This window comes from Meles meles, chromosome 5 (assembly GCF_922984935.1).
Source record: "Meles meles chromosome 5, mMelMel3.1 paternal haplotype, whole genome shotgun sequence".
Lineage (NCBI taxonomy): Eukaryota > Metazoa > Chordata > Mammalia > Carnivora > Mustelidae > Meles > Meles meles.
In genome coordinates, this window is record NC_060070.1 from 10,633,305 (window position 1) to 10,659,080 (window position 25,776).

Genomic DNA, 25,776 nt, shown 5'->3' on the forward strand with positions numbered 1-25,776 from the left:
CAGAAACATGAAGGTACTGATAGAATATGACTGTGAAGATCAGATTCCAAAGACGGCAATTTGGGGACTCTTTAAACACGCAGAGGGGTCAGGGACGGCATTTGGCTGGATTTTGTTATTTTGCTCCTTGTCTGCTGTCCTTGTGAACTGAGGAGTAAACCCAGCACTCGTCTAGCTTGTCTGATCTGCCGTCACCGGTACCAGTGAAAGCCTATTCTCCGTCAGGTGGAGCAAGCCCGTGCGCTTTGACTATGACTCTGTTTCAACCGTAAAGACAGAGAAGAAAGGTTGTCACGTAGGTGGACAAGGATGCGGGCGTGTGAGGGTGGGGGGGGGTAGGGGGAGGGTGCTATTCAGTAATTCTGGAAGATTTCACCCAGGATACCGTCGGCGCAGATCTGACGGTCGTAGAATGGTGCCAAAGAGCCGCCTCCAGCGCCAGAATACATACATCTCCCGGCACATCACAGTCCTGCAGAAGCATCAACTCTGCTCGCAATCCGTGTCCAAAAGGGAAAGTTCAGAGTGGTTCTGCTTTCGGCATATCTCAAGGACTAATTAAATCCTCCTCGCTACCTTCTAATTATTCAAATGCTATGGGATCACACCAAGGAAGTCCCTGCTGGCGTGCCAGATGAAAAGGGTTAAATCACCTACGTTAATTCTGAGAATCCAGATCTAGTTCAGACCTTCAGAAAACCACCGGCGTTACCATGAATATTTAACTAGACACCACTGTGAAAATTAAAAGGGAATTCAATTAAAAGGTTTTCAAAAAATTAATTCTGACCTCTCTACATCTGTCCAAATAAATAAGCCTTCTTGAAACGTTTTCACCTAATTGCTAATCCAATAACTAGAAGGGCATTTGCTAGTTTCATTAAGCTTAACATTTTACGGGGGTTAAAAATGCAATCATTTTAATGTTAATAATAATTATACTTATTTATCTGCTCAGATGACTGAGTAGCTATTCCCTCCAAGCCCTCTTGGAAAAACAGGGCAACACAATACGAAACCATTTCCTACTGTTCTCTTTTCAAATTTTAAGATATACAAGTTGAAGATTATATAAGAAGGATAAAGCTAACTCATTAGCTACGATTTTCTTTAACATTTATTTTAGTATTTCAGCGTTATCTGGACACTTCCGCCAATGTCTCAGGTGGCGTGATTTCCACTGCTTGATTTTTTGGTGAAGGGCTTGAGCAGCAATTCTGCATTCTGTATGTGAGGACTACATAGACAAGACTTAAGATAAAACCCGCTGGCGAATGTGTTACAGAAGACTAAACTGAAGTCTTGTCTTTTAAACTTTATCAATAATGAAGCAGGTAAGACCAAAGAACTTGAAGTCCGTTTCTTTACTGAGTTACCAGGAGGTTCTAACACCATGTGAAGGCGAATAGGAGTGCACTGAGCTGGGTGCTGTACGGGGAGCAGACAGAGTGCGTAGACAGCACCATAGGACAGTAAAGAGACCAGTAAATACCTAAAATGTTTCCCTTCTTTTTGTACCCGGGGACAATAGCCCATATCCGTATTCCTTGCATGTACACCCTTCATGAAAATATAGAACTGCAGAAATTCAGTCATGTTGGCCTACATATGGTGTGGGGAAATGGATCTATGACTGATGACCTTAGATAAACTTGACCTCAGAACCACCAGATCGGAGGGCAGTGCAGGGCTGCTGGGGATCTGAGCAGCATACTGATTCCACACCCGACTCGGCAACCGGTTCTGGGAAGAGGACATGGCATTGCAGATACCAGTGTGGTTCAGATCCTAGGACAGTTTGAGGTCTGCAAAATTCTCAACAGAATATAGTTTATTAATACATCTTCTTCCTGAACAGGAATCCAAGGACCAAGTAGTAAGGAACGATGGCGGGGCATGAGCTCAGCTTCCCGAGCCTGGAGGGAGCCAGGCTTTCGGGGAGAGTTATCAGCACGGCTATCCTTCATGAGGACTCTGGGAAACACCCAGAACACCACACCGCCAAACAGAAGTAGGCTGCATCTGTCTCCAGGCAAGAGTGTTTCTAGATTCTTCGCTATTAAAGAAAATCTATCCCCTGTAGATACATGAAAGAAAATGTGTGTAACTGGAATCTTACTCTCTTATCTTAATCTTACTTCTTTTTTTTTTTTTTTTAAAGATTTTATTTAGTTATTTGACAGAGAGAGATCACAAGTAGATAGAGAGGCAGGCAGAGAGAGAGAGAGAGAGAGAGGGAAGCAGGCTCCCTGCTGAGCAGAGAGCCTGATGCGGGACTCGATCCCAGGACCCTGAGATCATGACCTGAGCCGAAGGCAGCGGCTTAACCCACTGAGACACCCAGGCGCCCTCTTAATCTTACTTCTTAAAACAAAGTAAGTATAAAAGGAATTGATCGACTTGGTTATTTTAGTATTCAGCAGTGTGGGAGCTATGTTCCTGCCTAGCAAGTTCTGAGAGAAAATAAGTTTTTTAAAAACGATGCTAACTCCTTAATATATTTCTTTCCTCTCTGTTTCTTTCCTCACTTCCTTCAATAGGAGTAGGGGGCTATATCAATTGTAAAGGTATAAATGGAGTTAAATTACTTTTCAATACATGGGAGTCAACACTGGGGAATTTTTGAGCAAGTGTTTTCTCAAACCTACTTTGTATTATATACACTCTTGGTACACATACAATGATGACAAAACAGACAAGGAAAATATTACATTTTATCAAAGCATTATAATGACTGTGTTATTTGCCATTTAGACACCTGATCAAGTATCACCAAGAACTAACGTTTCTTCCTAGATTTTAACAAATAATAAAGCCATTAAAAAAAATCCTTGCTATCCAATTTTGGAGGAAAGTTAACCATGCACGGCAAAGTATCTTTTTTTTTTTTTTTTTTTGGTAAAGATTTTACTTATTTAAGAGAAAAAGAGAGAGAGAAAGATAATGAGTGCAGGGAAGCAGAGAGGGAGAGGGGGAAGCAGACTCCCTGCTGAGCAGGGAGCCAGACATGGGGCTCGATCCCAGAACCCGGGGATCATGACCTGGGTTGAAGGCAGATGCTTAACCAACTGAGCCACCGGAGCGCCCCATGGCAAAGCATCATTTACCACGTATTTGGAAATATGAGGTCTTCCCATTTAGGGGGCTGTCCAACCAACAGAAGGCACACAAGGGACACACATAATGTCTTTAGCAGCCTTAGAGAAAGCCTGGGGAACGTGTTCATAAAAATCAATTCAGATTTACCAAGTTATAAAATTTGTATTTGCTAAATTGAAGGAAATGGTTATTATAACTACCCAGATTGTTAAGTATCCATTACCAATTACCAAAACCACACTACATACACTGAAGATAATCAGAGGGAAAAAAATAACAAACACATGCACACAATTGTTTTATATAGTGACACCAGAAGAAAACTCTGGATTTTCTTGCTAATGTATTTAAGTTAAAATTTTAGCAAAGGGAGAGGGAAAGAGAGTCTGAAGCAGACTCCATGCTGAGCGCTGGGTCTGACTCGGGGCCTAGATCCCAACCTGAGCCCAAAGCCAGTGTTAGACGCTTAGCTGACAGCACCACCCAGGTGCCCCTGTTTAAAGTCAGAAGTTTGACTGTGCTTCCTCATTGTGGCACCATGGTTCACATTTGGCTTTCTACATTTTCAAATTCTTCAGGGCGTTATCAGTTGGAAGAGGCTGGGGGACATGTTGCTGGATGATCTAGAAGGCATTTCTCTCTTTTAGTTCTTCGCAATAAAGGTTAGAATGGTAGGACTTCTGAATAAGGAACCTCTTACCCTTGAACGCTTGCCGAAGAAGCGGACTCTCCCGGTGGGAATGGTGCTACGGGGTTATGGTGAGGATTAAGGGAAATGACAAATATCTTCATCTTAGCTCTGGGTCTGGCCTGAGCAGGTTTTCAGTGCAGGATAATTTCTCTCATCCTTCATTTTCTCCACTTCCCTGACCCGGCAGCACAACGGAGGTGCAACCCAAGGCCAAGTAAAGGAGTTTGGAGAGAACTGCCCCTTGCGTGGTGCTAGCATGCTCTCCATGAACTTCCAGATGACCAGAGACCCGAGAATTAATACAGAAAAAGGATGTGAGGTATAAGACTGATTCATAGGAGGATACAGTGGAAAGTTCAGAGAAAGAAATGCACGTACTACACAATTATTAGAACATATTACAGTATCATTATCATAAGGCAGGGGTTCTCAAAGTCTGGTCCTCAGATCGGCAGCATCAGCAATGGCTGGGGATTGCTCAAAATGCAATTTTAAATGGTGCATCACAAGCCTACTGAGTCAGAAATCTGGGGGTGTGTGGCCCAGAAATCTCTTTTAACCAGTTCTCTAGGTAATTCTCATACACCTTGAAGTTTGAAAACCATTAGCTATCCCACCATTAGGTCATACTACAGTATCTCAATAAGGGAATTCATGTGTTAGCTATACATTAAATTATAATAAAAAAGTTAAATATGTAGAGGTAGTAGAAAATAAAAATTTCATTTTATTCCTACTAAATATTCATTTCAACACAAACGATGTATAGCTAGGACTAATCCATCTTTTCACTGGCATTACTTTCTAAAGCATGAGGTGCTGAGTTAAACATGCAAAATAACTGAAACCTTTTAATTCCAATTAGAAGCAAATCGTCATCTGTACAACTCATACGGGAATAATTATAAACGTGAGGGGTCGGGAACCTTTAAATAGCAGCTCCCAAGCTAGCCACTTCTGTCTTCTGGTGGGCGTGAGGGAGAACGCAAGTGACATGCTCCACAGGCGGACTGGGCGAGCCCTGACTCACAGGCAGTGGGAAGTGACCGGCACAGCCCCACATGGTGCAGTAGGCGTGGAAAGCCTGGTCTACAAAAATCAACACCAACAAAAGTAGTTTTACTACAGAAGGAGAGAATGGAGACAGAGATAAATAAATGAAGGCCAAAGGCCGTAACCAACGCAGTTATATGCGGGGTCAACGTGTACAACTGAGCTGAAGATGAGAGTCTGCCTACGGCGGGGGGCCCACATGGCCAAGCGCTTCAGGAAGAGCCCGTGTTCTTTCTTCCGGCTCTGGCCCACGCAAGCCTCCGACAGTGAGGAAGTCCTCTGGGAGCTTTCTGGTCCTCAGTTTCTTGAGTTGAAGTGGAGGTGACTGAACTCGACAAGCTCTCGGGTTGGCTCTAGTTCTAAGCTACTACAATTGTACAATACCAGGTCTTACTCTGTGTTTAAATTTTTCCTGTCTAAGCATCCTGGGATAAATAATTGGTCAAAACAGTTAAACATGCACACACTCTAACATTTTACTTCATTAGGACCGATATCCAAATCGCATCGGGAACAGTCCCTTTGGCCCAGCTAGACCAAGTGTCAGGTTACGGTCACGTACAAACTGTGCTTCACAGTGCTACGTGGACACACGTGCTCCTTGGGTCTTGAACTGCGCTTGGTAAAACTTCACCTGATCTGCAAGAAAGCAGCCTTCTCTTCCATGGTTGTTGTATGTATGTTCTTTTTTTGTTCCTCTGACGAAGAAACATTACCTCTAAGGAGATGCACGGCTGACCAGATTTGTGTAAGCCTTATATACTCAAAACACAAAGATATACAGACATGAACTGAAGACTAACCTCTTTCCTGTGACATTGGTGACTGGCTCAAGGCAGGATGGGGGCTGGATTCTGACTGGCTCCCGGGTGGCTGAGGAGGCATCTGACTGCCTGGAAAACACAGGAAGGGAAGTGGGGGTGGGGAACCCTCTACATTAATACTGCAATTGTGCAAAACCAAGACACAGTCACATTCATTTAAATTGAACGATTACAGAAGGTACGGCCCCGTATAGAAAAAGCCATGGCTCCCAAAGCAGGCTACATTGTCCCTTTCTGGTAAAACGAAGAAGAAACATGGATAATCAGACTCAGCAAATGACCTCTTGATAAGTTTCATTTCTTCCTGAAGGAGTTCCCAAGCTCACAAATAAACGAGCAGCAGAAATCTGACACAGACTTTAACGCAGCTAACAAAATCCGGGACTAATGAACTAAATTCCCCCCTCCTGAGTTTGAACTGGTTTCTAAGTGGCTAGGCATGCATAGTGGCCCCAAATTTTTTGTTGGTAAATATTTATTTGATGTAGAAATCTCAACCAATTTCTAAAAAAAATCTTTAATCAGAGATTTAATACAAACACAACAGACTTTGGTGAAAAAAAAAAAACAGAACATACTACTATAAAATCTACGTTTTATATATATTAGCACTAAAGAGGAAGTATTATTCTGCACCTTTTTTGATCTTTACTGCTAATAAAGCAACAGCATCTATTAACATCTACTTGACTTCCGTTTATTTAATGTGTGCTCAGTGTGTCTCTTCAAACTATAATGTAAGCTCCTTGAGACAAGAATCATGTCTTTTACTCCTTTAATCCCTCCATTAGCATAACAAATATTAATAAAACTTTGTTATTTAATGGCCCGTAATCTGAGCCTATGACTTATGCTCAGTGTAAGTATAAAGATACTTATTATTTTTATTAAGTAAAGGGAGACAATGAATCATGTGAAGGCAGGAGACAGGATTTTGAAATTTAAGAATCATCAGAGGTACATGATATCTCAACTCACTTTCTGGCTCATACATTCTGACTAAAAATATTATTGAAGAGGGCAGCTGAATTTAGCCCAGTTCTCAAGGTGCTAGCTCTCATGGCATGAAGAGCTTGCTGTTTGATCTTCTCATCTTCTCCTTTGCTAAAATAAACTGAAAGACTGAAACAGACGCACATACATAGCGACATGGTACATACATGCATACATGCGTGCATACATGCAGGCACGCGCCGATCTCCCCACGTCACCCCCGGTACTACAGCCGATGATCATGCTAGGTCACGCTCCCTGCCCTGACACCACAGCTCCCACTTCCCTACGGTCCTGTATACTGCCGCAAGAACCACGGCTGAGCAGAGAAGGAAATTTTTTATTTTTTATTTTTACTTTTTAATATTTTTGTTTATTTGACAGAGAGAAATCACAACTAGGCAGAGAGGCAGGCAGAGAGAGAGGAGGAAGCAGGCTCTCTGCGGAGCAGAGAGTCTGAGAGAAGGAAATTAATGGATTGAAGATCACCACCAATTCGCCTGGTGAGGGTCATGCTGCAGAGCCTGGGGTTTTACGCTGAACAACCACCCTCTCCTCTTTCTAACCAACGGCATCTCTGCAAGGCCAGGCGGCCTGACTCCAGCCCAGGAAAAGTGCGGTCCCCGGAGTCTCTCCGGACTGTCACTCATTACTGATTCTAATAACGGCTGTATCTGTGGCAGCCAGAGAGGCCGGAAAATGATTTTCCATTTAGATAATACACACCTCGTTGTCAAAATAGAACTATTAAAAAAAATCCCAAATTGTTTTTGGGAGTTTAGGCTTCTCACTTTCAGAAAAGAATGTATGTAAGACCTGTGGATATATTTCTGAGTGCTCCTGGGTTCAAATGCCCTTCTCATTCTCAGATACAGTGAAAACCAAGACCTGAATGGACAGACGCTGAGAACTGTGGCGCTGTGAGACCACCAGGAGTAGCTCTGAACTCACAGCCACGTCTAGTGTCTAAAAGTCCTAGACAAACAGTCCGGTCTCTCTTCAGCCATTCATTTTACTCCTAGACATTTGCAATAAATTTGTGTGAGCACCAAATAATTAAATGGAAAGTAAAAAAACAACATTCTGGATGAAAACAATTTCAAGGGTAAAACACTGATCACCAACGTGGCCACAGACACACAAAAGTTGGTGTGTCTACTCAGGGTCAAGTGCTTCCTATGAAATGTCCCCAGGCTCCCAATCTGCAGCCCATTTAGAAATGGAAAGCACTCTGCAGCCAAATCCTGACTTTTTAAAATGTCACCGGGGAATCAGCTGCACTAAGACAGTAAGTGCTTACATTATAGTGATTGTTTCTGTATGACAGACCGAATTCATAGACTCATGACAGCAAAACAAACAGTAATTCTGTGTGAATACAGGACACTACCACTTACGCTACGCACGCCCAAGGCACTGCTCTCATGTACAATATATCAAGTGAAAGTAAAGAAAGGCTGTAAGAAACCTATCTCATGAATTCATAAAACACTGCCACATCCAACAGCACTATGCTTGTCTGGTGCAATTCTAAGACAGATAGATATCTCTTTACGGCAACGAGAAATTTATTACAAAGTCCGTCCTTTAAAGAAATAAACAAAAGCCTTTTCGTGGTAAAGACAGATTTGAGCAAACTGCTTTAAGTTCCCCACGTGCTTTTACCCCCTCTCTTTCCACTAGCAGTTCCACAGTTACTGAGAAAGAGCTTCGCGCTCTGAAGGCACAGGCAGAAGCACAGTCACAGCCGCCGATGAGTCAGGAAACAAATCTGAGAAATATAATACAGGATTAGTTTGTGTCCCTGGTCCACATAAAGAAGATAATTCAGAGCGCTCTGAACCAAATGAATTAAGTAAATACCCTCAAAATCACAGATTTTTATAGGACATATGTTTTTCATAAGTAAAACCTTTTAGACAAAATTTGTAAGTATTTTAAGAGAATATTGCCATGCATAGTGAACAAACGAACTTTATGGGAAGGCTTTAACATTAAGTCACAGTTTTTAAAGAAAGCCATTTTCCCCTTGTCTATAATGATGCGAACATAATGGAAAAACATTACAACTGGAAAAAACTATGCTGAGTTAGAATAAATCCCACCACTTTACGGCTATGGATTTATTCTGCAATGACCATATATATGATATTGTACAAAATCCTGGTGCAACAAAATAAAAATGAAGCATCAGTAAGTCACCTGAATTTCTGCTGTTGCCAACTTAAAACTCTCAGAAGTCTGTAGCATGATTTTTTTTAAAGAACTTTTAATTTTATACTTACAGAAGTTACGACATGAGTATAATGAACTCCTATAAATCCCTTAGCTCACCTCCCCTAGTGTTCACATCTTATACAACCATAATATAATTATCTTAAGCACTTAACATGCTACCAAACTATTAACTGAAGATCTTACTTGAATTTCGCCATTGTTTTTTTTCCTCCCATTCTAGCATCTCACATTGCGTTTAGTTATTTCTCGGTAGTCTCCTCTAGCCTATAAAAGACCCTCAGCCTTTCCCTATGTTTTATGACCTTGATGCTTTTGGAGAGTACTGCTCATAACATTGACATTTTTCATTTCTGGTGTTGCTTACTTTGATTACTTGGTAAAAGTTGGGTATCTACCAAATCCCTCCAAAATAAAATTACTATTGTGCCCTTCGCAGTTGTGAGTATCTTAGGGAAGATATTTGAGACTATGCAAATGCTCTCTTCCAAACTTGCTTGCACTAACTTCAACATCATTAGAGGACCCTGCCTGTTACATTTATTACAATACTGTTTGTAATGACAATCCTTTATTCTCTTCTTTCCTTCTGCATTGATGAATGGAAGTCTATTGTGAGGAAGCACTAGTTCTTCCTCCCCCTTTGTTTATGTATTTATAAGACTATTTATTTCTATCCACAAAAACTCATTGTAGAAGACACACTACAGGATGACTTCCAGCAAATCATGTCCTGGTGTAATCCTCACATCTTAATTGAGGGCAGAACTTGTAACTTGACTTTAACCAAAGGATATAACAAAAGGAACGAAATATCACTCCTAAAATTACATTACATGGCAAAATTAAAGGTGTTTTATAGATATAATTAAAGTCTTTAATTGGCTGGTTTTGAGACAATCAAAAGGGCGATGATGATGTGCAGACCTGACTTTCAAAGAGGACCCAGGCTTCTCTGAGCAGACCTGTGTTTCCTTCTACAACCACAGACCATGTGACACTCTGCAGCCTTCTGAGGCCCTGGGCAGAGGACCTGCTGGGAGCTGTGCCTGGATGCCTGGCCATGGAAACTGTGAGACCGTGTATGTCTGTTGTTTTAAGCTGCTAAGTGTGTAGTAATTTGCTCAAACAACAAGAAATGAATACACTCATTGGTATTTATTTTATTCCATGGGTTAAAATCCAACATTGACATTATTTTGTTCCTAGAATTGTTCCAGCATTGGCCATCAGAAGTTCCTTCAAATCCTCAGTTTTAGGAATCGTAAGCTACTGCAGGCTCATTTTGCATTTTCTCCGACCTAGCCCTGTAATCAAGCACTTCTCGTAGGATTGCTCGATCTCTTTACTGGAAGATCATGTTCACAGACGAAGATCTGAGCACTAGGTGTGCTCATTATTTCTGGGATGCTATTGCTTCTTGGCCATCTCAGTGAACAGATGTAGGAAATACACGTATGCACACTAACCCATACGTATATGCGCATCTACATTTCAGTATCTGTGTAACTGTGAGCTTATGAAAATACCTCTGATTCCAATCCAGACTGGGAGGGTATATTTTAGTCTTCCCTCTTTCCTTATTAAGACTTCTTTTTACAATAGTAAGAAACCCCGTTCTCATTCTCTAAATCAATACACAAAGTAACTTCAGAATTACGCATCTACATCACTGAAAAAACAGAGCCATTTGTTAGGACTTCCTGCCATTTTGCATTCCCTTTACATCTTGACTGGCCCTAATTGTTTTGATATTCGGGTGGTATGTGAAATACTTCCATGGTTCCAGAAGTCACCAAGAGGTACAAACAGATGTGTGCTGAAGAATCAGTGCCCCCTCAATCCTGCTGCCCTCTTTCCATTTCGTCTTCTTTCCACTCCTCTCCCAGCTGCCTTCTATAATAAACAATCTTTTTAAGGTTCTGGTTTATCTTTGCTATATATATTTTTTCACAAATGAAAGGATACCTGTGGATTCTCTTACATTATTTTACTCCCTCCTTGAAGGGTAACATCCTACATAGCTTTGGGGCTTTGCTTTTCTTCTTAACAACATATCCTGAAAAGTACGTTCTGTAAATTTGTAACATTTTTCATTTGAGGAATAGGTATATGGCATTCCTTTATGTGAATATTCCGTACTTTATTCAGCCACTTGCAAAATGGCTGTTTCCAATCTCTTGCATGTGTATTTCTGTATTGTTTGAGATCTACCTTTAGGGTAAATTCCTTGAAGTGGGATTGTTGGGGCAAAAAAATATGGCAATTTCCCTCTGTGAAGTTGTGAACCAATTTAAATTCTCACCAGCAATGTTTGAAAGGTCTCTCGGTAACCTAACAAAGTATGTGGTCATTTAAAACCATGTTTGTCAGTGTTATATGTGAGAAACGGTATCTGAGATTTTTGAATTTGCCTTCCTGATTCTGAGTAAGTTTGACCACCTTCTCATTTTGAGAGATATAAATACATCTCTTCTGGTTCACTGCTTATTCATGTCTTTCCCACATTTTTCGGTCTGGGTTTTTAATACTTCTGTCTTGTAATTTTTAAGAATTCTTATTATGTCAGGGATATAATAACCCTTTATGGTACGCGTTGTGGCTATTTTCTCCTACATTGTCAATTCTCTTTGGATTTTATGATGCCTTTTGTAGTGGAAATTTTTTTTAACAAAGGGCCAAGTTTACCAATCTTTATTTTTATTGCCTTTAGATTCTGTGTCCTATAGAAAGCTCCTCTATGTACCAAGGTTAAAGAGGAATTCACCCCAGTTTCCTTCAAGTACACGCATGGCCTCATCTTAATCTGCTGGGATTTTATTTTTGTGTGTGATGAAATATAGATCAAATTTTGTCTTTTCTGATCAGAGCTTTTAAGATCTACTCTTATAGCACATTTTAATGTCTAGTATGGCTAGCTCCCTAACCCCTCAACCTACCTTTTCTTTTTCAGTGTTTTCTACCATTATTTTTTCTATATGAACTTTAGTATCAATTTGTCTACATAAAATAGCTTATTAATGTTTTATCTGGGATTACAATGATACTCTAATTTCAGGAGAATGGATGACTATTGAATTCATCCTGTTCAAGAACAGGAGAACATCTTTCATTGTTCATGTCTTCTTTACTTTCTTCCAAGTACATAAAAGTTTTTATGTACTTCCAAGTACATAAAAGCTTTGTGTATTTTATGTTAAGTTTATTCCTGAGCATTTAATCTTCGTTGCTACTAATTACAGATAGGATTTTCTCTAACTGTATGTCTTTTAACTGTTTATTGCTTGTGTAGAGGAAGGTCATTGCTTTTATTTTTCATTTTATTTTTTCATCATGATAAAGGTACTCTTTAATCCCCATTCCAGATTTCCCCATACCCCTACCAACCCACCCTGCAGGAATCATCAGTTTATTCTCTGTAGTTAAGGATGTTTCTTGGTTCTTAGTTCTCTCTTTGGAATCCATTTCTTAGTTCTCTCCTAGAAAAAGAGAACTCCCCCCGCCCCGCTTTGCTCATTTGTTTCTTAAAGTCCACATGACTGAAATCATATGGTTTTGTCTTTCTCTGACTTATTCCACTTAGCATTATACTCTCTAGCTCTGTCCATGTTGCTGCAAATGGCAAGATTTCCTCCTTTTCTATGGCTGCATACTATTCCATTGTGCATATATGTACCAAATCTTGGGCTGCTTTCATAGCTTGGCTATTGTAAATAATGCTGCTACGAACATAGGGATGCATGTATTCCTTTGAATTCGTATTTTTTTATTTTGGGAGTAAATATCCAGTAGTGTGACTCTTTGATTGCAGGTAGTTCTATTTTTACTTTTTTTTTTTTTGAGGACTCTCCATACTGTTTTCCACAGTGACTGCACCAGTTTGCATTCCCACCAACGGTGCATGAGGGGTCTTGTTTCTCCACATCCTCACCAATAACTGTTATTTCCTGCATTGTTGATTTTAGCCATTCTGACAGGTATGAGATGATATCTCACTATAGTTTTGATTTGCATTTCCCTGATGAGTGATGTCAAGCATCTTTTCATGCATCTGTTGGCCATCTGGATGTCTTCTTTGGAGAAATGTCTTTTCATGTATTCTGCCCATTTTTAATTGTACTACTTATTTTTGGGGTATTGAATTGTATTAATCCTTTGTATATTTTGAATACTAATCCTTTATCAGGTATGTCATTTATAAATATCTTCTCCCATTTAGTAGGTTGCCTTTTAGTTTTGTTGACTGTTTCCTTCGCTGCACAGCAAGTTTTTATTCTGATGTAATCTAATAATTTATTTTTGCTTTTACTTCCCTTGCCGGAGGAGAAATACTTAGAATAATGTTGCTAACAGCCTATGTTGGAGAGATTACTGCCTGTGTTTTCTTCAAGGATTTTTACGGTTTTGGGTCTCACGTTTAAGTCTTTAACCCATTTCAAGTTTATTTTTGTGGCTGATGTAAGAAAGTAATCCAGTTTCATTCTTTCACATGTGGCTGTCCAGTTTTCCTAACACCACTTGTTGAAAATATGTTTTTTCCCATTGTATATTCATTTCTCCTTTGTCAAAGATTAACAGACCATATAATTGTGGGTTTGTTTCTGGGTTTTCTATTCTGTTTCATTGATCTATATATCTATTTTTATGCCAAATACCATACTGTCTTAACTACTACTGTCTTGTAATATAATTTGGAATTCAGAATTGTGATTACCTCCAGTTATGTTTTTCTTTTTCAAGACTGCTTTGGCTATTCAAGGTTATTTGTAGTTTGATACCAATTTTAGAACCGCTTGTTCTAGTTCTGTGAAAACTGTTGTTGGTATTTTGATAGAGCTGCATTAAATCTGTAGATTGCTTTGGGTAGTACAGATATATTAACAATATTTGTTCTTCTAACCCATGAGCATGGAATGTCTTTCCATTTCTTTGTGTTGTCTTGAATTTCCTACATCAGTGTTTCACAGTTTTCAGAGTACAGGTCTTTCACTACTTTGGTTAAGTTTCTTCCTATATATTTTATTGCTTTTGGTGCAATTGTAAATGGGGTTTTCTTACTTTCACTTTCTGCTACTTCATTATTAATGTAAAGGATAACAGATTTCTGTACATTGATTTTGTATCCTATGACTTCACTGAACTCATTTATCAGTTCTCATAGTTTTGCAGAAAGTCTCCAGGGTTTTCTATATGTAGTATCATGTCATCTGTAAATAGCTAAAGTTTTACTTCCTGTGCTCGCTTCGGCAGCACATATACTAAAGTTTTACTTCCTCCTTACTAATTTTGATGCCTTTTATTTTTGTATGTTGTCTAACTGCTGTGGCTAGGGCTTCCAGTATTATGCTGAATAACAGTGGTGAGACTGGACATTCTTGTCTTGTTCCTGATCCTCAAGGAAAAGCTCTCAGTTTTTCCCAATTGACTATGATGTTGGTTGTGAGTTTTTCAAATTTCAAATAAGGACTTTATTATGTTGAGGTATGTTCCCTCTAAAACTACTCTATGGAGATTTTTATCATAAATGGATGTTGCACCTTGTTACATGCCTTTACTCTGTCTACTGAAATGATCATATGGCTCTTATTCTTTCTTATACAAGCCATATTCTTATATGGCTCTTATGTCTTATTGTGACATATCACACTGAATGTTTTGTGAGTACTGGACCTGGACCACACTTGCATCCTGGGAATAAATCCCACTTTGCTGCAGTATATGATTTTTTAAATGTATTGTTGGGTTGGGTGGACAAATATTTTGTTGAGAATTTCTCCCATCTACGCTCATGAGTGATACTGGCCTGTAGTTCTCTTTTGTTGTGGTGTCTTTACCTAGTTTTGGTATCAGGGTGATACTGGCCTCATAGGTAAATCTGGAAGTTTTCCTTCCTCTTGTATTTTTGGAATTGTTTAAGAAGAATGGGTAAGAATGGCTATTAAGAAGAATGGGCTCTTTAAATGTTTGGTAGAATTCGCCTGTGAAGTCACCTGGTCCTGGACTTTTATTTATTGCGAGGTTTTTGGTTACAGATTAAATTTCATTGCTGGTGATTTCTAATTCTTCCTGCTTTAGTTTTGGTAGGTTTTATGTTTCTAGGAATTTATCCTTTTCTTCTAAGCTGTCCGATTTGTTGGCATATAGGTTTTCATAGTATTGTTTGTATTTCGGCGGTGTTGGCTGTTATTTCTCCTTTTTCATTAGTAATTTTATTTGGGTTCTCCCCTCCCCTTTTAAAAATCAGTCCAGTTAGAGGTTTATCAATTTTGATCCTCTCAAAGAACCAGCTCCTCATTTCATTGATCTCTTTTTTAGTTTTTATAGCTTTTATTTCTGTTCTAATCCTTATTATTTCCTTCATTTCGCTGGGTTTGGGTTTTGTTCATTCTTTTTATTCCCGGCTCCTTTAGGTGTAATGTTAGGTTGTTTATCTGAGACTCTTCTTGCTTCTTAGTTGACCCATTTATTGTTTAATAGCCTGTTATTTAATCTCAATGTATTTGTGCTCTTCCCAGATTTTTTCTTGGTTGCTTTCTAGTTTCATAGAACTGTGGTCAGAAAAGATACACAGTATGAATCTGATTTTAAATTTGTTGAGACTTCGTTGGTGGCGTAATATGTAGTCTATTTTGGAAAACATTCTGTGTGCGCTTGAAAAGAATGTGTATTCTGCTGTGTAAGAATGGAATGTTCTGAATACGTCTTTAAATGGCCCAGGGGCACCTGGGTGGCTCGGTGGGTTGAAGCCTCTGCCTTTGGCTCAGGTCGTGATCCCAGGGTCCTGGGATCGAGCCCCACATCGCGATCTCTGTTCAGTGGGGAACCTGCTTCCCCTCTCTGCCTGCCTCTCTGCCTATTCTGTCTGCCAAATGAATAAATAAAATCTTAAAAAAAAAAAAAAGTCCATCTGCTCCAGTGTGTCATTCAAAGCCACCGTTTGGTTTTCTGGTTGGATGATCTGTCCATCAATGGAAGTGGAGTGTTAAAGTCCCTTACTAGTATTGCATTATTATTATTTCTTTTATATTTGTTATTAACTATTCTATGTATTTGTGTGCTCCATGTTGGGTGCACAAATGTTTACAATTTTATTTCCTCTTGTTGCATGGTCCCCTTTATTATTATATAATGTCCTTCTTTGTTTCTTGTTACTATCTTTGCTTTGAATTCTATTTTGTCTGTTTTAAGCACTGCTATCCTGGCTTGCTTTTGGAATCCATTTGCATAATAAATGTGTCTCTGTCCCCTCACTTTCAATGTACAGGTGTCTTTTGGTCTGAAATGAGTCTCTTATAGGCAGCATACAGACGGGTCTTATTTTTTATTCACTCTGTCACCTTATGTCTTTTGATTGGAGCATTTAGTTCATTTACATTCAAAGCAATTATTGCTAGATATGTATTTATTGCTTTTTGTTACTTGCTTTGTGGTTGTTTCTACAGATTTTCTCTGATCCTTTCTTCTCTTGCTCTTTCATGGTTTATTGGCTTTCTTTACTGATATACTTGGATTCTTTTCTTTCCATTTTTTTTTTTTTGCATATCTATTACTGGTTTTTGATTTGTGGTTATATTAGGTTTGTAGGTAAAATCTTCTGCACATAGTAGGCTATATCAAGTTGATGGTCACTTAGATTTGAACTCATTCTTTACTCCTCTCGCCCCCATATTTTAGGTATATGGTGTCATATTACATCCTTTTTATGAACCCCTTGATTTTTAGAGATAATTATATTTACTGCTTTTGGGTTTTTCACTTTTCATACTCTCACTTACAGACTTCCTTTCCACTCAAATAGTCCCTTTAATATTTCTCATAGGGTTGGTTTGGTGGTCGTGAAGTCTTTCAGTTTTTGTCTGAGAAACTCTATCCCTCCTATTCTGAATGACAGACTCAATGGACAGAGTATTCTTTACTGCACATTCTTCCCTTACAGCACTTTGCTATATCATGCCAATCCCTCCTGGCCTGCAAAGTTTCTGCTCAAAACCCTGCTGATAGCCTTATGGGGTTTCCCTTATATATATATATCTGTGTTCCTTGCTCCTGCTACTTTAATTTTTTTTTAATTGCTCCTTTTAACATTCTTAATTACCATGTGTCTTGGTGTGGATGTCCTTTGGTTGGATTTCTGGGGATCTCTGTGCCTTCTGATCTGGAGCTCTGTTCTGTTCCCTAGATTAGGGAAGTTAGTTTTCAGCTATTATTTCTTCAAATGAACTTTCTGCCCCCTTACCTTTCTCTTCTTCTTCTAAGATCACTATAATGTGGATGTTATTACACTTGATGGAGTCACTGAGTTCCCTAGACTATTTTCAGTTTGCTTAATTTTCTTTCCTCTCCTTTGGTCAGTGTGGTTACTTTCCATTATTCTGTCTTCCAGGTCGTTAATTTGATCCTTTGCTTCATCTGGCCTGCTATTTATTTCACCAAGTGTGTATTAAATTTCATTTATTGTATTCTTAATTTCAATTGGTTCTTTTTTTATCTCTGTATTAAGGGTCTCACTGATGTCCTCCGCTCTCTTCTCCACTCCAATATCTTTATAATGACTGAGTAAGTTTTCTATCAGGCGCATATAACTTCTATCCATTTTGCTTTGGTCTCTTGCTGTGGCTTGATCCTCTTCTTTCATTTGGAAGGTGTTTTTCTGTCTCCCCATTTTGTCTTACTTTCTCTGTTTCCGTGTGTTAGGAAAGTCACCTACTCCTCTTGTTCCTAACGATGTGAGCCTTACGCAGGGAGGTCCCACAGCGTCCTGCCGTGCCGTGTCCCCTGTTCTTCAGGGTCTGGCACTTCAGGGCGTGTCTCCTACGTGTGTTGCCTGTGCTCTGCTGTTGAGTCTTGGCCTCTTTTTCTTTTAATGTAGTTGTCTCCAGAGGCTCTCTGCAAATTATGGGCAGCAAGGTGTATGGTGATCTTCTTGCAAAATGACACCTGCCCCTACTAGAACTGAGGTCCCGTAAAATGTGCAGTCAGCAGGTGTGGTATTGGCAGGGTTTGTACCAGTCTTCTGTGGGGAGGGGCTAACAGCTAGGGGACTTTGGGGAACCTAACTGGGAAGGGCAAATCCATGGAAGTGCAGAGGGGTGGGGCTTGATACAAGCTCATTAGATAAGAAGTGTCAGCATTGGGCTGGTTACTGCAGGTGACCACTGTTTATGCTGGGGGACAGGAAGAGAAATGATGCCTGTCTGCTCCTTTGCTCCTGGAGAGGTCTCCCTGTGCTGACTCTGGGAAGCACTCTGAGATAAGCAAATCACTCTGCCTCCCATCTGTCCCCAGTGTTTTTTAAATTGCTGGTTCTATGCTGTATCTTCATGGGCTGTTTGTCCTGCTATCTCCTTAAATGGGGGGACTCCACTTCCTAAAGCCCTCCAGGCTCTCCCAGGGCTGAACCAGCTGATTTAAAATTCCAGGCTTGCTGCCTTTGGCTCACATCATGATCTCAGGGTCCTGGGATCGAGTCCCACATCGGGCTCTCTGCTCAGCAGGGAGCCTGCTTCCTCCTCTCTCTCTGCCTGCCTCTCTGCCTGCTTCTGATCTTTCTCTGTCAAATAAATAAATAAAATCTTTAAAAAAAAAAATAAAAAAAAAAAATAAAATTCCAGGCTTTAAGTTCGGCTGGTTTTCAGAAGTCACAAAATTTAGCCCTTCTCTTTTTCAAAGGCAAACATTATGGAGATTCATCCTCTGGGTTTGTGGGCTCCCTGGTGCACAAGTACGTATTCTGCCCTTGTCCACACTGTAGTTTCCATCCCCATAGAGGAGGGCCATGGTCCCAGACTCTGTCTTCACTCTTGTATCTTCTTCCATGTAACCTCTTCTTGCCTTCAGTTGTGGAGTCTGTTCTGCCAATCTTTGGGTTGTTTCCTGGGTTATTTATGCTGATATGGGCGTTATCTAGTTGTATCCCTGGGGCAGGGTGTGCTTAGGATCCTCCTAAGTTGCCATCTTCTCAGTCAATTTTTTTTAACTGAAGTATAATCGACACATAATGTTATAGGCTATTGCTTTTTGTATGTTAATTTTATATCCTGTTACAACCCTGAATTCTACAGTTTGAGTTAATTTATCATTGTTTCTCTGGGGTTTTCTAGGCTTTAAAAGAAAAAAAAAGAAGAAGAAGAAGAGTTTAAAAAAAAGATACTGGTTTTTAAACTGAAGCATACATACTTTATCATGTTGAGAAAGTACCTCTCAATTTCTATTTTATTGGTTTTTTTTCTTTTAAAGATTTTATTTATTTATTTGAGAGAGAGAAAAAGAGGGAGAAAGCGAGTATGGGCAGGGTGAGTGGCAGAAAGAGAAGCAGACTCCATGTTAAGCAGAAGACTGATGTGGGGCTCGATCCCAGACCTGAGCTGAAGGCAAACGCTTAACCAACTGAGCCACCCAGGTGCCCTCACTGAGTGTTCTTATCATGATTGGGTATTGAATTTTATTAGAGAAGATATTTTTCTACAGATTTATTTCCATGGTATATAGGATTAATGCAGTTGTTAACAATGAACCAGCCTTGCATTCCTGGAATAAATTTCACTTAGACATGCTGCATTATTTTCTTAATGTACTGTCAATTTTTTGTTTGCTAATACTTTCCTTGGAATTTTTACACTGGGATAGATTTTGAGAGAAATTTTTCTAATTAAAAAGAGCTTTTAAGAACTAAAGATAATCATCAAAGTAAACATTTTTAATAACAAAACACTGGGATGTTACAGAATTGGGAGAAAAGAGGCTATACGTGTACGTCTTATAAAACACATCCAGCAACGTATAGCTTACAGTCTTTAGACTGAGACATGACACAGAATAAGATGGTGGGACAGTCAGTACTAACAAGTGCTAAGGTCTCCCAGATGACAGAGTCCTAGTGCTCACTTAAATTCTTATTTCACTTTACTGTTTGTCTCATCTCACTAAAATTCAAGTTCCAAGTATTGACAGGATTGTCTGTTTTGCTCCCCACTATGTCTGCTGAACCCGACATATTATAAGCATTCAATAAATATTTGCTGAATAGATAAAGGTGAGACAGATTACCCCAAGCCTACACTAATAGTTAATTAAACCTTTAGTTATCAGTAATCACATAGTTTTATTACTGTAGATCAGGGACAGGCAAACTTTTTCTTTAAACTGCCAGATAGTAAATATTTCAGGCTTTGCAGGCCATATGTTCTCTGTTGCAACTATTCAACTCAGCTGTTGCAGTGCAAAAGCACCATAGATAATACATAAACAAAACAGCATAAAGAAAACTTTATTTACAAAGACAGGTGGTGAGCTGGATTTGGCCCAAAGGTGGTAGTTTGCTAACTCCTGTTTTAAGTGACAGTTATCAGTAAAAAAAGAAACATTTCAGGGCCACTTGCTCAAAAAGTCAATAAACACCAAATGTTATTTATTAACAGTAACAATGACATATAAACCTGACACATTCCCCCATATTGAATGAAGAGGACTACATAAATATATGTCAGGAACAGGATTTGGTTTATGTTGTTTTAAAATCAGATCTAGTGTAGGATACGCTGGCTTCCTCGGTACTTAATGTGAGCACAGTTTGGAGATTTAAATGGTAATTGCATTTAGCAGGTAAACTGCTAGCTAAGTGATGATTTTTGCAGTTTTACTCCCTCAACGTTTTTGGCCAGACCTAAATAAACAAACAGATCAGTACTGATGAGATGCAGTCATGTCAGTTCTCCTCCGTCACTGCTGTGCTGGGGGAGCAGAGAATAAGCATGAGATGAACAGCGTTTCCACATTAATCCTCTATTGAGGCTAAAACTTCCTGGGTTAATTCCTTTCTAAATGACTACAACATACGACTACAGGAATTCAATAAGAACAAAAACACTAACTCTGAACTACAACAGCCTCTGGCAGACAAATCATTCATCCCTTTTCAAATAATACTGTGCTATCTTAACACGCAGTACTAACAGGCAAAGAAAACCCAGAAATTCCATTTTCAAAAGTTGTAGTGGCCAGAGAAAAGGCAGATTTCTTCCTTTCGCACTACTGCAGCCAATCATCATCATCATCACCATCATTATCATTATCATCATCATCAACAAAGCTAGGAAGGTTTTAGTTCTCTGAGATGTGACAGTGATATAATTAACCAACACAACAACACTGGCATTTGAATGGCAGATCTTACTTAATGTCAATTTTGCCAGGAACCCATTTTCTCCTCCAGTTTTGCCTCATTAGCTTACTTTGGGAAAAATGGATAATAGGAGAACAACATCTGGAGTGCTGTGTTGGTCTTACAAGTTCTGATGTAAATAGGAGATCACTGCGCTGGAATGTAAACAATGAAGTAAAAATCCACTGGGTCCTTACTATGGAGAAGGCCACGTCCTACATGAGATTCCTTCATTAGTCATCCAAGTGAACTGGATTCTTAAAAGTAACATGAAATGATATGTTAAGCCACAGAAGCCCTGGACAATTTTGCTGTCCAATCTTCCTCAGTAAGGACAGGGGGTACATGGGGAATCAGGTTGTTTGCTAGCAAAGACATGGGGCCTATTCATAAAGTCCTTGAAATTAACAAGGGTCAAAAAGATTTGTTGTTAGGAAAAAGTAGGATCTGTGAATTCATGTGAATTAAAGTGCTAAATGGTTGCTGTGGAATTTGAGAAGAAACAAAGTACTTCCCATCACTTTACTAATAACCCTACTATGATCAAGTTCTTTGCCTGGAATGCTGCAACAAAATCAATACATATTTCATTGTTTTAACAATTGTGAACTGAGTTATTCTTCTCCTCTTCAAGAATTTTTGGAGATGACACTAACTTTAGTAAGGAGTTAAAAAATTAACCATACTATAGAAATTATTCCTACTAACTACCAACATGTCATGACCAAGATCAACTTTCATCTTTCCTGTTCCTCTGTTATTCAATTCTGCTGCATCCAAAACTAAGATTCTGGGATGTTTTATTCTGATGTTATCCTCATACTTTCTTCATGTTACGGAAATCAGCTCTTTCCCAAATCTTTAAAGCAAAGTCTGAGTTTTACCTGCCACAGCCAGACTTTATAGCTCTTCTGGAGGACATCTTTCTTCCATTCTGCCAACCCTGCTGGCCAGAGCACTGTAATTTCTTTGTGGGCTGTCTTCATAGAAGTTATTCCTTTAATTTCTGAAACATGAAGTACCAGCTAGGATCTTTTCTTCTGCCATGATAAAGGACAAACGTGACTTGCTTTGGAGAGGACAGTGGTGGGTTGTACAGTTGGACTCTATCTGTGGTCATCTTCGGACATCTTATCTAAGATAGTACCCAAACCAGTGTGTGTGGTAAGACAGCGCAGCTCTGTAATTGGAGCAGCAAGTATATCACTAGTCATTTTCTTTAGTGAACTTTAAATACCCGCCTAAGGCCTAATGGCAACAGTGTGGGTGAAAAATGAGTTTTCGATAATCCATATATTCATCAAATGTCCTCAAATGAAGCATTTATTTAAATGACCTGAAAATCCACAAATTACTTTGGGTGTGGTATCTTCCTGTCAGTATCTTCTAGTTCATTTGCTTCAAGAAAGGAAACTTTACTACACTCCAAAGCAGACATGTCCAGTATTGAATCTGCTCTGGTTCCGGCTTAGTGGATACAGTTAAGTGTTTATCTCAAGGGCCTGAAGGTGGACATACAGTATCATGTTATTTGGTGTTGCCTTGGGGCTTAGAGGATGGGAGAGCAGCCGTAGCAGACCGCCGACACAATTCTTCACCGTGAGCGAACCCCTTCTCAAATAAAAGTGGTATAAAACACGAAGTAACACTCTCCCCTACCTGTGCCCTCCAGTAGTAACAAACCATAAAACCTAGCCCTCCCACAATGTGAAAGAGTTAGCCTGAGCCTGGGAAGACAAACTCTTCCACGTCCTATGGCTCAAATGTTCATTCAAAGGAGGGTTAGATTTTCCTAAATCCTTACTTGAGATAATGCCAACTGCTGATGTGCCATTGGGTCCTAAAAATATACAGATACATCGGCACAGCGGAGCTGATCTGTGTATCTCTGAGCCATGAAGGGAATGAGGAAATTCCCAAGATGCTCCTAGTGTGACAGAACCCAGAGAGGAGCCACACACCTCCATTCTAAACAAGCCATCCGTCACTGTCAGCTGGATTAAGCTTTTTCAATTATTGCTTGTACCGGAGTCTGAGGGTTTAGAGTCTCTTTTCTTACCCTCACTGCTAGCGTCCTGGCTAGAGGAGCCTCAAAGGCCTGACAAATAACGAACAAAATGCCAATGTGGTCAATTCTGTGGAAGAATTGTGCCTTCACAGGAGTGAACCACAAATGCCTCAGAGTTCTGTTTGCTTTTACTACAAAGACCAGCTTGGTATAATTCATTATTATTTCATCTAGCCCCTTGGATTCTGGACTCAAACCAGAATTTTTCCAATTGCCTGCTTTTATTAATTAAATATACGAAAGTTACGTCATGTCTCTCACAAGGAAGTCAGCTTAATAGTCTGATTATCTGAAACGAGTTCCAGGCCTTCTGGGTGGACACTTTCTACAGAGAACTTGAGATAAGATCTGAACGGGCTCTTATAGGTGTGCAACAAGCCAAGCCAGGAAATACAAGGCCACACCGATTTCTAGACTTTACTGTTCAGGTCCCTGTAAGCTTTGACTGAAGATAAACCAGAGTCCTCAAACACTTACATACATGAGATTCTCAGTCTCCTGTCAGAGCTTAGTCTGGACTCTTCCCAAGTGGCCTGGAAGGAGCGGGAAAGATGGTTTCTGGTTTTGCAGAAGCACGATTTTCACTCATGCCCTATGGGCGCTTCGTGGCCTGAGCAATGTGGCTTCCCGTGGCCGGCCACGCCCCTCGAGCCCCGCTCAGTTCAGATGGTCTGCACTCCCCACCGCCCCCCCGCCCCCCGTTACTCCCGCGAAGGAACTAAACCTGGTTGTGGAGAAAAGAAATGGCCTGTAAATCAAAGGCAAAAGTTCAGGGAAAGTTTATTGACTCTAGTTCATTTCAGGTGTGAAGCCACAAACAGGAAACTGGTGACAGAACTAGAAATGTGATTTGGCGGAAAGCGGGAGCCACTTGCATCTTTGGGCATCTCGGGCATCTCAGAGATGCACTGAAATATACACACTACCTGGACTGAAAATCTGCTCCGGGTCCATACTGCGCATCCTCAGACACACCCTCTTCCCAATAGCTTCTGAGATGGGGTACCCAATCTGAAGATCTGTGGGGGGTGCAGACAAACCCCCTTGGGGTGGGGGAAATATACGTGTGCTCAGATGGAGCCCAGCGTGGCCCTGGAGGTGTAGCCCCCCGCCCCGCCCCTGGCACTCCAGGGCCTGTGAGAACTGGTAGGCTCTGCACTTGACTCAGGCACTACACCAGACACAGAAAGCTGAACGGCTACCGGGGAAATCTGCTCTAATCCCCGCTTTGATGTAAAGCAGGAGGCAGGGGAGGGGAAACCAGATCGAGCATGCAGTTTATATCTCTCTCACTAGGACAAATTAATAAAAACAAAACCTAATTTCCCCCCACTCTTACCCATTCTTATTCCTCCTCAATATTTTTCCTCTTTCTGAGATTCCTTTTTTGTTGGAGAAGCTTAATATTTGGCTGCCTTCTGAAGAAATGGGTATAGTGACAGATGAAAGACTTGTATTCATCGTATAATTCAGAATAAGGGGAAAATCGACTGCTGTGCATTTAAGATTCTAACAACCTTGCAATTTTGTATGGTCGTTTCCCCTACCCGTTCTTTTGAAGAAATCTGCTTTTATTCTGTTAATAACTAACCACAGTTGCAGCAGCATGGATCCGATTAGCAGTTCTTATGGTACAAAGGGGAGAGGAAAAAAAAGCTGCGAACAGGGTTGCCAATTTGTCCACCTGGGCCCCCAGGAGAAAGATTAGATGAGGCGCCTGCCTGCTCCCTTTTTTCCACTGATCGCTGCTCTGTGCTGCCTGAGAGAGACGGGCCTTTTTAAAGCCAAGGCACTTTCTTTCCTTTAATAAAAGTTTCCTTTGCCTCCCTCCTCTCTCGTCACAGATTTCTCATTCTGGGTCCCCACATGTCATGACAACTCTCAACCGCACACAGGAGGAGCTGTGAAAAGTGCCACACGCTGACACGCACGCACGGGAATCACCCCGTATCCACGCCAAAAACCCACACGGCAGTGCTCAGGTGCCTCGCGGGGCCCAACACCTTGCTTCCCAGACCCGGGGACTGGGGGCCACGTGGTCAGCCTTTGTACCTTTCTCTTCTGCTTGCAGACGAATGATAACATAGGAAAAGATACGTAGTTTGGCTATTAAATATCAGAATCTGAGGAAAATAGCACAGTATCTTTAAATATGGGACCAACAGATAAAATACCAGTATTAGGGGCGCCTGGGTGGCTCAGTGGGTTAAGGCCTCTGCCTTCGGCTCAGGTCATGATCCCAGGGTTCTGGGATCGAGCCCCGCATCGGGCTCTCTGCTCTCTGCGGACAGCCTGCTTCCTCCTCTCTCTCTCTGCCTGCCTCTCTGCCTACTTGTGATCTTTGCTGTCAAAAAAAAAAAAAAAAAAAAAAAAAATACCAGTATTATAGGCAACATGGTTTCCTTTTAGATTTTTTTTTAATTTGAGAGAGGGCAAGCGAGCATTGGGTAGGAGGATGGGGCAGAAAGAGGAGACTCTCCACCGAGCAGGGAGCCTGACGTGGGACTTGATCTCAGGACCTGGAGGTCATGACCTGCACTGAAGGCAGATGCCTATCTGACTGAGCCACCCAGGCACCCAGCAACATGGTTTATATGTATTTTTTATGTAGATATGGAACTGTCATTTTATGTACTAAAATACTATGTACTAT

General features: G+C 40.4%; 1 protein-coding gene across 10 annotated transcripts in view; it reads right to left on the reverse strand.

The window, feature by feature from the left end:
* The window catches only part of ARID1B (AT-rich interaction domain 1B), a 440,857-nt gene that overhangs the window by 88,865 nt on the left and 326,216 nt on the right, over positions 1 to 25,776 (reverse strand). For 9 of the 10 annotated variants that reach the window (XM_046004238.1, XM_046004242.1, XM_046004240.1 and 6 more), the window contains one exon: positions 5,647 to 5,736. The exons of the other annotated variant lie outside the window; for it this stretch is intronic. In XM_046004238.1, coding sequence (XP_045860194.1) covers positions 5,647 to 5,736 — 90 coding nt within the window. The remainder of the gene's footprint in view (positions 1 to 5,646; positions 5,737 to 25,776) is intronic. 10 annotated transcript variants of the gene reach the window in all.